Source organism: Misgurnus anguillicaudatus, chromosome 21, assembly GCF_027580225.2.
Source record: "Misgurnus anguillicaudatus chromosome 21, ASM2758022v2, whole genome shotgun sequence".
In the NCBI taxonomy this organism is placed as follows: domain Eukaryota; kingdom Metazoa; phylum Chordata; class Actinopteri; order Cypriniformes; family Cobitidae; genus Misgurnus; species Misgurnus anguillicaudatus.
The window spans coordinates 60,374,647-60,387,546 of record NC_073357.2 but is presented as its reverse complement, the minus strand read 5'-3'; the positions used below and the strand labels follow the sequence as shown (position 1 = coordinate 60,387,546).

The following is a 12,900-nucleotide window of genomic DNA, read 5'->3' as shown; positions in this document are numbered from 1 at the left end:
ATGTAGATGCATGAAAACAGGTTTCTATAATAAGCAGATTTTGATAGTTACCGCTTATTGTGCATATAATAAACGCACATGTCCTTTCTGAATAAAGGTACAACACTCAAAAATTCGGTAAATATCCATATATATTTGGTAAACCGTGTAAAATGTTCATGCAGTTCTTCTGTGCACTTTGGGGACTTTGCTGAAAAATCTTTGTGGCGTTTAATGAATTCTGCCAACAAAGCGGTATTTCTGAATGACAAAAGGCCGGGATTATGCGGATTTAAACCGAAAGTATTTGATGAACGTATAACACATGCCGAGTGCATTCGTTCAATATAATCTCATTGTTTATAGAGGTGGCATGTGGCTTTTGCATCTGAGCTCTTCATTTACTATTTTAAAAAGAGGGCGGTTAAGATATTTAGTAAAATACATCTGAAGATCTGACCTTCTCCACGTAATACATGACTCCTTCATGACCCTTCTCGCCCGGAGGTTTCCAGCTCAGCACCACATAGTTTTTAGTGGCTTCAATGACACTGAGTTCACGAGGTCGACCGGGAACGACTCCCTCTACAGTCATTCAAGATAAAACAGCGAATGTTATTGGTGCTTCACTGATCTGTGTTGTGTCGTTGACTGAAGAAGGAATGTTCACAGTGATAAACACTAATCCTGTTTTAACAATCGTTCATGAATACAAGATAAGGATTATTTCAAATAAACCGAGTGATTTGTATGTCAGGTACCAATGCTTAGAATTAATCTAGTTATACAACCATAAGCAAATGTCTCCCAAAAAGCAAAGTCATCATGAGATTAGGATGAAGTTCAAAGATGGATTCAGCTTACAATCTTAAAAATGCTACTGTAGGTTGGGTAAACCATAGTTGGGTAAAAGATGTAAGATGTAATGTCCATATTTGACCCAACACACTCTTATAAAATTAAAATGATTTACGATGCCAAAAAAGAACCATTTTTTGGTTTGAATGATAATACAGAAACATATTAAAAACCTTTCTGCTTGAAAAAGAAGTTCCTTGTAGGTAAGGCAAGTTTATTTGTATAGCATATTACATACTTATAGGTAATTCAAATTGCTTTACAAAGATACATGAGAATTTAAAATAACAATAAAAAAAAAATTGATAAGTTGAAAAGAAGAATAAAACGGAGTTGTAGTGAAAAAAAATACTTTATGTTATAAAAAAGGTATAAAAGAAATGGTTTGTCAATAAATCTTTGACTGAGCAGTTCTTTGAGGAACCAAAAATGGTTCTTCTATGACATCACTGTGCATGAAGAATCATTTACTCCACTTTCATAAAAAATTCTGATAGTTTACTCAACCCCGTGTTATCCAACATTTTTTTGCCATCTGGTGGACTTTAGGTCACGCGTCACATATGTGAAACGCACACTTGTGGACCATTTTAAACAATAAACTTTCAAAAAGACTTTATTTAGTATCATTCACATACAACAACGTCTGAACGATCCTCTTTCTCCACAATTTTAAACACTGGAGCGGTAGTTTCGCATACGTCACGTGTGACCTTTCGACGTAATTTCGTAATACGTAATTATTACGTAATGGCGCTTGCGCATCGCACAGCTAGTGCAAGATGAGATGTTGTGGTTTAAAAGTACTTTTTTTGCCAAAATGGGGTTGGTTTCGCTAGATAAGATCCTTATGTCTCGGTTGGGATCGTTTAGATCCTTTGAAGCTGCATTGAAACTGTAAACTGAAATCCATATGGAGAAAAACCCTGAAATGTTTTCCTCAAAAAACTTTGACTGAACAAAGAAAGACATAACATCTTGGATGACATAGGGGTGAGTAAATTATCAGATTTTTTTATGAAAGTGGAAAAAGGGACATATTTATGGCATTCAGTTTTCCATGACTGTGAATCTTAAAAAAACATTAGTTTAAGTTTCTCACCTACAGGCTCCTCTTCAGTTACGATTATCTGTCCAGTCCAGGGAGCAGATGTACCTGGATGACAAGAGAGGAGAAGGCACGACTGGAAAACCAAAAGGACTAAAAAGCTAAAAATATATTAGTGTTTTCTTAAATGTCATTCAAACCTCTCCGTGCACGGTCTGCAGGGTCCATGGCTGCCACCGGTTCAGACACACGGGACGGGTAACTCATACCGGCTTTATTCACCGCACGTACCCGGAACGTATAACTGCGCCCTTCCACAAGACCCGTGACGGGGAAACGGGCAAACTTCACCGGAGTGTCATTACATTGAATCCAGTGTGTAGTGCCAACCTCACATCTGAAGAACAGACATTATGCTTTATAAACCAATAAATGCAATCTTGTTTAGCAAACAGTAATGAGAAAGCAGTCAAGAACCAAAACTTTAAAACATTAATTGCTTTTTATGATCTACTGCATAGAAGACAACCATTTAGAGTTCATTTACATTCACATTTATGCATTTGGCAGAGGCTTTTATCCAAAGCGACTTAGAGTACACTGCATTACAGCATATGCATTTTGTAAGTATGTTTGTTTCCTCGGACTAAACGTGCATCTGCAATTACACTACAGGTTTTTTGACAGTCTACCTCTTCAAATTAAAGGTCTGAATAGGATGTTTCTGTTTCTACCTATCAACAAAGTAGCCCAAGATGGCACTCCCGCCGTCCACCGCTGGCTGTTTCCAGGTAACGATGACGTAATCTTTATTTGCATCCTGACAGTAAACATCTAAAGGAGCTCCAGGTGCACCTGCAGACTCAGCATCAGCATCTAACACACAGACACATCAAATAAAACGTGAGGTAATGATTTACAAATCTGTGATCAATTTACATATTTTACAGCCACAGCATGATATTGGGAGGGCATGAATGTTTTTCTGAAGATAATGTGAGTTTAAAAAGTGTATAAAAATTAGTTAATTCGTTTAAACACCTCTAGTTATTACAGTAACTTGACCATTAACACACAGACAGCATTGGGAATAAATTTAGAACGAAACGCGAGCTGGTCGGTGACATTCACGGCTAACATACTACAAGCCAAGAGTAGCATACTACAAGCTTGTAAGACAGTTAGCAGCACTCTAAATAAGCAGGATTAGTAATATGTACCACTGTAAGACTGTTCACATAAATCCACCTTATTTTCGAAGGCGGAAGTAAGTGATGTGGTGTTTTTCCTTTTTATGTGCCAGATTTTCGTTTCAATAGCCGGCCGATTCGATGTCGTGGGACAAAATATGACTTTGAAAATATATTTGACAAATATGACAATATAACTTTTCCCACCCCATTTATGACATCTCGTAAATTAAGTGAAATCGCTTCCCTGCCAATGACGGCAATCCATATTGCTGCTATTATCCACTAGGTGGCACTCTTGCATGTAGCCCACTTGCTGCGCGGCTACATTCAAACGAACCTATTTGCGCACACTTGTGTCACTTGCAATATGACTACCATTAGCTTTAGTGGAAGTCTCTGGAAGGCTAATGGGGCGTACACACCAAACGTGAATTCAACGATTTAAACGAGTAGATTACATACAAAGTCAATCCAAGGACGCCAATAGATCCGAACTTGCTTGGGGCGATGCGCAAGACGCGATTCAGGCAGCACAATTGCCTCGAAACACATTATTCACTTCAAACGCATCTTCGCCCAAGTTGAAAATATTTAACTCAAGCTAAAAAATTGCATGACACAAAGTTAAATCCCGCAAGTAATCTAGAGCGAGGAACGCAATGCTTCCCGTTTGGTGTGTATGCAGCATTACACAAAAGAGCTCAAAGATGGTGGTGTTTGAGTCAAAAATAAGGAGTTGTTCATGTGTGAAAGATTTAAATAAACAACACTTAAAAGTTTTAGAACTGAGAACTGAGATTACGACAGCACCACTAATGTTTCAAATAACAAAGCAAATCCTATCATGAGTTTTTCCATTGTGCGTCTGTGTGTGTGTGTCATATGTCAATGGTTTAATTTTACACACACTGCTGCATGCTATAAAATGTTTTACAAACTTCTCATACGAATGGGTTTGGGTCCATCACTGAAAGTAATTCTGATTCCCATCACAACAACTAAAGCGAAGCTTACTATGAAGATGTGTGGAACAATGGGAGTGAATTTTTCACCATTCCGAGAGGTATGGAATTCACAAAGAATGTTCACGGATGAGGTAATGAATTATGTTTTTTGTATTTGCCAATGGATAATCATGATCCATGACAACTGAACGGCATGACAGCTGTGTGCTAAATGCTGTATAACCTCCACTTCTGCATTTGTCAACGTCTGTTGCACAGATATTATGTCATTGATAGACAATAGAGACAAGGGATGAGTTATTATTTAAAACAGGAATTTTCTGGATTTACACATGCTTGGGAATTTTGGGGATAATGTAAGTACACAACTGCATGAAATATATCACACTGTGCAAGTGGGTTTTGGACATTTTATTACAGAAATCTTACATATTGTGGCTTTAATTAAGCAAACAACAAATTAATACAATATACAGTCACGGTGTGCTACCGAACTACCAAAAAATCACGATCCTAACCTTTATCTCCACACCGAAATCCCAGAAGACCAGAAAGTAATTTATCTTTTATGAACTGTTATAGTATTGCTATCTGGCACCCAATGAGCTTGGAAACGTAGTGTACATCGCAAGTTTATAAAAATACAGCTTAAAGGTGTATTGTGTAACTTTTAGAAGGATCTCTTGACAGAAATGCAATATAACACACATCACTATATTATCAGTGGTACAGTGGACTAACAGAAGTCCCCATTTCGTGCCACCATATTTCTAAAGTAGCCCTAAACTGCTGCTATAGAGAGCGTTTTGTCATGACGTGTTTGTCCTGTTGTTGGTACCGTAGCTTCTCTATGCGTTTTGAAATGGATGGGTTAGCTGTGGACTGAGCTCTTGGTTGCAATTCACAATCTCACCACAAAAAATCTGCACAGTGGACCTTTATGGAGCCGTTTCCCGGACCAGGATTATCTTAACCAGGACTAGGCCTTAGTTTAATTAGGAAATATAACTAGTTTTAACAAACATGCCTAAAAACATTACCTGTGTGCATTTTGAGGTAAAACAAAGGGCACTGATGTATTTTAAGATATGTAAGTGCAAGTTGTTTTCAGTTTGGAGAGCTCTTAAAAGTGTTTAAGTCTAGGACTAGTCTAATCCCTGTCCGGGAAACCGCCCCTATATGTGTGTAATATTAACTCTTTCCCCGCCATTGACGAGTTATCTTGTCAATTATGAGTTAATATTTAGCTGATAAATATGCCTTTCTGGACGAATTTCAAAGTGAAAGTGTAATACCGCTTTTATCCACTAGATGGCACCAAACCGAATTTATCAAAAACGGAAGTTAAAAAGATTTAATGATTTATTTTAACTGTCTTTATGTTTGATAGTCATTCTGAGTCTGATCTCAAACATAAATTCCTTTACAAAAACGCATTTTTTTAAGCTTTTTGCTTAAAATGTTGTATTTTTGAAGACAAATATCCATATTTCAGTGGTTAAATTAAGTCGAAAAATAAATATATAATGAAACGTTTTTTACCCGTTTTGTTTGTTTATTGTTTGCTTGAAAGCAGATGGTGTTTTCTTTCATTTGATATATTTGTTTGTTTAAATATTTATAGAAGATAATTTTCCTGCAAGGAATTTTGTGAAACTTTTGTTAAAATCACAAAAATGCGGGGGGGCACCTTTCTCAAAAAGGCTGCCGGTGAATGAGTTAAGCGAGTGGAGGCTTGGACGCGGAAATGGTATTCCCTATGTCAAGACTTAATAAGCGGACTGTAGTACAATAACCATGAACTGTTTCCATATTTGATATTTGTGTTTTGTTGGTTCTCACCTCTGACAAACACATAAGCAGAGTGTGTCTCAAATCCAGACTTGGTGATAACACGGAGCGTGTACAAGCCTTCATCCTCTTTGTTGAGATGTGTAAGTGTTAGGGTAGCTCTGTCTCCACTCCAGTGCATCTGAACCCATTTCGAAGGCACCAGCAATTTATCTAACAAACACACAAACTCATTTTGTGTCAGTAAAAGACAATGCAATGAAAGACATTTTTGACACACATTTTTAACAGTTTAAATCATGTGAAATGCATTTCGCATAGAGATCTTATAGACATGAATTTAAAAAGAAGCTCTGTTAACATATGCTTTTAACATTAGTCTGCACATTCATCTCAAATGTGTCTCCAGTGAGCACTCGTAAGCGGATATTCTCAATGCATCCCTGATTTCAGGATTACATCACTTATATGTGTTAGGCATGTCAATGTCAGACACACTGTGAAGACGCTCTGTAAAACTGTATGCATATATTTGGACCTCACTGATGACATCATTTACTCGCATGTGATTTCTGCCTCACCTGATTCACTAATGCAGAACAGGTAAGACAGCACACACAAACTCACCGTCTCTGTACCACTCGATCTCTGGCTGGAAGCGCTGGAGTGAAGGGTAGATGATAACAGAGCAACCAAAACTCAACGTCTCTCCCTCACGGCCAAACGTCACTCCAAACTTCTCCACGATGTGCGTCTCGAAGGTCACACCATACTCCAGGCAGGGGACTACAGCACACAAACACATTACATTCAACCTCCTGTTAGGAAAATGTATTCACGCCTCTGGCTACAAGATTGGTACATGGTAAAAACATGACATACCCATATATTTACAGGGAAACACACACAGATCTCACATAAAGATATTAACAGTGATGCACCACACAAGGTATAGAAAGGAGGAGGGTTTGAAACCTTTTCACAGATAAAGTGATAAAGACATCATTAAAGAGACTTGTGATCCAAGATGTGTACCGACGATCGACATTAACATACATACGACAACAAGATGACAATAAAGTTAATATGTGCATAGACATTTGCAATAAGAATGACAGAGAGGTCACACATGCATGCATTTCAGAAAGACATTTATGTTTGGCATCATCCAGTGACTGTTGATTTCCACAAATAAATGTATTCAGTTTAGTTAGAAACAGCTTCTCATGTTAACTCAGTTTATGTTCCTCATCTTGGGATTTTTGCATAACATCTAGTTTAGATTCAAGAGGGAAAACAGCGAATACAACTGGACCCAGATGTTTATGATTCTTATAGTCAAGAGAAGCCAACCAGCATCATAGTGCAATCCAGCAAAAGCTCAAATGTTCTCTTCCCTTAACATCCCTGTGATTCACCATTCATATTGAAGTCAACGGGACGTAAAACTACTCTGACTTAATCGTTGTGTAAATCTGCTCAAAACGTAAATTAAAACATTGAGAAGAGATGATCATGCACTTCAGAAGGCGATGAGACGAGACTGAAACAGAACACGCAAATGAATTGAGACCTTCACGTAGGTTACCTTCAAAGCCGAACCTTCTGTTTTCTGCACCCAGCGAATTGGAGACAAAACAGCCATTAACCAGCTGACATTAACAGATTTAGTCTCATGCACTTAAGCAAAGCACATATAGATAAAAAAGGGGAAAATTAGCTTGTACAGCAATCATACTTGATTTCATAAATACTTACGCAGCCTGGGAGAAGGCAGATGCTCATCAACCTCTCCTTTGAACCCTAAACAAAACACAATACCATTTTTTATTAGAAGATTATTCAAATTAAGAATGTGCATTTTTTTCTTGTGAACAATTTAAATTCAAGTAGACTTTCTTAAACAACGTACTTTTGACAACAACAGAAGCAATAGCGGAGACCTCGCCCTTGCTGTTCATTGCTGAAACGCTGTACTGTGCGGTATCATCAAAGTCACACCTGGGATTAAAGCAGGACACATGATGATTATAAACACTCTACATGGACACTGTAAATACTGTACATGATCAATATAAACACTGCACACAATCACCGTAAACACTGCACACGATCACCATAAACACTGACCACGATCACCGTAAACACTGCACACGATCACCATAAACACTGAACACCATCAATATTAACACTGCACACGATCACCATAAACACTGTTCGCACTGTGCACATCTCCATAAACACTGCTTGCGATCACCATAAACACTGCACACAATCACCATAAACACTGCACACAATCACCATAAACACTGCACACAATCTCTATAAACACTAAACACAATCACCGTAACCACTGCACATGATCTCTATAAACACTGAACAAAATCACCGTAAACACTGCACACGATCACCATACACACTGAACACGATCACCATAAACACTGCTTGCGATCACCATAAACACTGCACACGATCACCATAAACACTGAACGCGATCACCATAAACACTGCACATGATCCCCATAAACACTGAACACGATCACCATCGATAAACACTGTTCGCACTGTGCACATCTCCATAAACACTGCACATGATCTCCATAAACACTGCTTGCAATCACCATAAACACTGCACACGATCACCATAAACACTGAACACGATCACCGTAAACACTGCACATGATCACCATAAACACTGAACCCCATCAATATTAACACTGAACACGATCTCTATAAACACTGTTCGCACTGTGCACATCTCCATAAACATTGGACACAATCACCGTAAACACTGCACATGATCACCATAAACACTGAACACAATCATCATAAACACTGAACACAATCAATATAAACACTGAACACGATCTCTATATAAACCCTGTTCACACTGTGCACATCTCCATAAACACTGCACATGATCTCCATAAACACTGCTTGCAATCACCATAAACACTGCACACGATCACCATAAACACTGAACACGATCACCGTAAACACTGCACATGATCACCATAAACACTGAACCCCATCAATATTAACACTGAACACAATCTCTATAAATACTGTTTGCACTGTGCACATCTCCATAAACACTGCACATGATCACCATAAACACTGCACACGATCACCATAAACACTGCACACGATCACCATAAACACTGCACACAATCACCATAAACACTGAACACGATCACCGTAAACACTGCACATGATCACCATAAACACTGAACCCCATCAATATTAACACTGAACACAATATCTATAAATACTGTTTGCACTGTGCACATCTCCATAAACACTGGACACAATCACCATAAACACTGCACATGATCACCATAAACACTGACCCCAATCACCATAAACACTGAACACAATCAATATAAACACTGAACACGATCTCTATATAAACCCTGTTCGCACTGTGCACATCTCCATAAACACTGCACATGATCACCATAAACACTGCAAACGATCACCATAAACACTGAACACGATCACCATAAACATTGAACACGATCACCATAAACACTGCACACGATCACCATAAACACTGCACACGATCACCATAAACACTGTACACGATCACCATAAACACTGAACACCATAAATATAAACACTGAACACAATCTCTATAAATACTGTTCGCACTGTGCACATCTCCATAAACACTGCACATGATCACCATAAACATAAACACTGCACACGATCACCATAAACAATGAACACCATCAATATAAACACTGAACACGATCTCTATAAACACTGTTCGCACTGCACATCTCCATAAACACTGCACATGTTCTCCATAAACACTGCTTGCGATCACCATAAACACTGCACATGATCATCGTAAACACTGCACACAATCACCATAAACACTGAACACGATCTCTATAAACACTGTTCGCACTGAAATCTCCATAAACACTGCACATGATCACCATAAACACTGCAAACGATCACCATAAACACTGAACACCATAAATATAAACACTGAACACGATCTCTATAAACACTGTTCGCACTGTGCACATCTCCATAAACACTGCACATGATCACCATAAACACTGCAAACAATCACCATAAACACTGAACACGATCACCATAAACACGGCACACGATCACCATAAATACTGAACACCATCAATATAAACATTGAACACGATCTCTATAAACACTGTTGGCACTGTGCACATCTCTATAAACACTGCACATAATCACCATAAACACTGCACACGATCCCCATAAACACTGCTTAAGATCACCATAAACACTGCACACAATCACCATAAATACTGAACACATCATTATAAACATTGAACACGATCTCTATAAACACAATTACCATAAACACACAAACACCATAAATACTGAACACCATCAATATAAACACTGAAAACAATTACTGTAAACACTCAACATGATCTTTATAAACACATTTCACATCTCTATAAACACTGCACATGATCACCATAAACACTAGACACAAACACTATAAACACTGCAGACAAACACTGTACACACAGCACTTAAACACTGTAAACAGAGCACATAATTACTATAAACACTGCAGACAAACACTGTACACACAGCACACCTTCACTATAAACATTAAATACGATAACCATAAACACTGCATACAATCACTATACACAACAAAGACGATCACTATACACACTGCATATCATCACTATGAACATCGCCCACACTCACAATAAACACAGCACATGATCACAATAAGCACAGCATATGATCACTATAAATACTGCACATAATCCCAATCAACACTGAATATGGTCACCTGTTAATCTCCAGGCAGTGAACATTATAGCTGCTGTCCAATTTGTATTTCCCTGGATGGGCCATTGGATCAATGCTAACATTGTTCTTGTACCTGTGGATGTAGGTGGACAAGAAGAAGAAAACAGTACATCACCACTGAAAAGGTTAAACTTTACACCGTATTTTTCGGACTATAAGTCACACTTTTTTCATAGTTTGGCTGGTCCTGCGACTTATAGTCAGGTGCAACTTATATGCCAAAATTAACATGAACCAATATAAAACATTACTGTCTACAGCCACCAGAGGGCGTTTTATGCTGCTCTTCTAGCCCACCCCTGAAAAAATTTACTGAAAACAATTGAAACTGTAAACTTAGAGACAACTGAGAAAGACCCCCAAAAGAAAATCCTATTCTGCAGATTACAAACTGCAATTATTAAAATATGCAGCCGAAAAAAATTCAAACTAAATGCGACTTATAGTCCAGTGCGACTTATATATGTTTTTTCCTCTTCATGATGCATTTTTTGACTAATCCGACTTATACTCCGGAGCGACTTATAGTCCGAAAAATACGGTAATACTCAAACACAAAATACAGTCAAAATGAGCTTGTGATATTCATTTTGACATTATAGTAAATTGCAACCATTTTTAGCATAAACAACATAAATTCTCTTTGTTAGTCACCTGAGTGTTTGTTTATATATTCATGTGGATGTAGATTCACTCACCACACCACACGTGGTTCAGGCCATCCTGTGACGGTACAGTGCAGCCGCACACACTGTTTCTCCCATACAGTGTGTGAACGCGGCTTGATGACAAACTCGGGCGTGTGCATTAGGCTGTCCTCGTTCATACGCTTGTGATATTCCTCGTTCTCATGAATCTGTGAAAGTGCACACGTTCAAAATAATCATACCATAAAAGAAACTTATGAACATTACAAGATGCAGAATGCTCATTTGAAAATGTATGAGCTATTCATTGAAAAAGTTGTAAGTGGACTTGTCAGAATTAAAGGCCTTGGGTTTTATTGGTCAAGTGATGGCAGCGTAACCCAAATCTCATCGAAGCTTCTTCACAGCACAGTTTCATAGTAAAACAGATTAACACATCATGTATCCACATAAAACATCGCAACCATTGAAATCCGGCACCAGGGTGGCATAATTCACTGGCACCAGGATCTGGACTAAATAAAGACTGTGTCTTAATACGTTCTTACTCTTTTATCTAATAATAGAGAACTTGTTTAAGACTTTTAAGAGTTCCTCGAAACACACAACGGGTCTTTTTTCACGACTCCGGACTGTATACACACTGGAGCTGCTTTGGCGCGGATCCGGCCTGGAGTCATCTGCTGTCTGGGTGGGTTACTGTAAACCTGTACAGTAGCATCTTTATGTTTGGAACTAGTGGGGTTCAGATATGTACAACATTGTTTCTCTCAACATTTAAAGTTGCCATTATATATAAATATAAATAAATAATATAAAGTGATAAGTTACTAAAAGCATGTTGTTAGTTGATCTTAATCATAGAACAATGAAAGGTTATGTGGTTATGAGCAGATCCGGGATCTCCACTAACCCTTTTGCTAAGTGAGATGCGTTCGGCAGACTCTCTCATGACGGTTCGACGGGACTTGTGTTCTGTGCGCTCCAGCTCCACGCTGCTAGAAAAGAGACCTCGGCGTGCCACATAGCCGGCGCTCTCTTTAACATGAGCTTCCTCTGTGGCTGACAGACCACTTGCATACTCATAACTGAAGGGGAAATGATGTAGCATCACATTCAGCCCGTGAATTATAAAGGCAACAAAGCACCACATACTCCCGCAAACACACTCATACAGGAATACACCTGAGAAGTTCATAAACAAATCAAACCAGTATGCGAACTTCAATTATATTTCTACCAGCATTATTTAATAGTAGGGCTGCAACTAACGATTATTATCGTAATCGATTAATCGGGTGATTTTTCTTCCCGATTAATCGAATAATCAGATAAAACCGGAATATTTACTCCAATAGATTTCTCACTTATTATAGCTAAAAAAGGCATTAAATTAGGCTATTCATGTGTAGAAGTGAACTTTTAAAGGTGCAAAAGCCACACACTACTACAGAGTACACTACCACACTACTTACTAATATAAACTAATAAGTGCCGCTTTTAAATAATAAAACATATTTAATGTCAAAATATAAATAAACGTGACATCACAGACCAACTAATCGCTAATGTACTTCATTACCAATCATTGATTA

The 12,900-nt window shown here is 38.2% G+C and overlaps 1 protein-coding gene across 3 annotated transcripts in view; it reads right to left on the bottom strand.

The window, feature by feature from the left end:
- Positions 1-12,900, bottom strand: part of myom1b (myomesin 1b) — a 41,937-nt gene that overhangs the window by 23,251 nt on the left and 5,786 nt on the right. For 2 of the 3 annotated variants that reach the window (XM_073859567.1, XM_073859566.1), the window contains 11 exons: positions 12,219-12,393; positions 11,357-11,514; positions 10,639-10,731; positions 7,747-7,835; positions 7,593-7,637; positions 6,462-6,620; positions 5,886-6,047; positions 2,620-2,761; positions 2,086-2,282; positions 1,940-1,993; positions 440-564 (listed from right to left, as the gene is read on the bottom strand). In XM_073859567.1, the coding sequence (XP_073715668.1) occupies positions 440-564; positions 1,940-1,993; positions 2,086-2,282; positions 2,620-2,761; positions 5,886-6,047; positions 6,462-6,620; positions 7,593-7,637; positions 7,747-7,835; positions 10,639-10,731; positions 11,357-11,514; positions 12,219-12,393 (1,399 nt within the window). The remainder of the gene's footprint in view (positions 1-439; positions 565-1,939; positions 1,994-2,085; positions 2,283-2,619; positions 2,762-5,885; positions 6,048-6,461; positions 6,621-7,592; positions 7,638-7,746; positions 7,836-10,638; positions 10,732-11,356; positions 11,515-12,218; positions 12,394-12,900) is intronic. The other variant, XM_073859568.1, reaches the window with a different exon arrangement.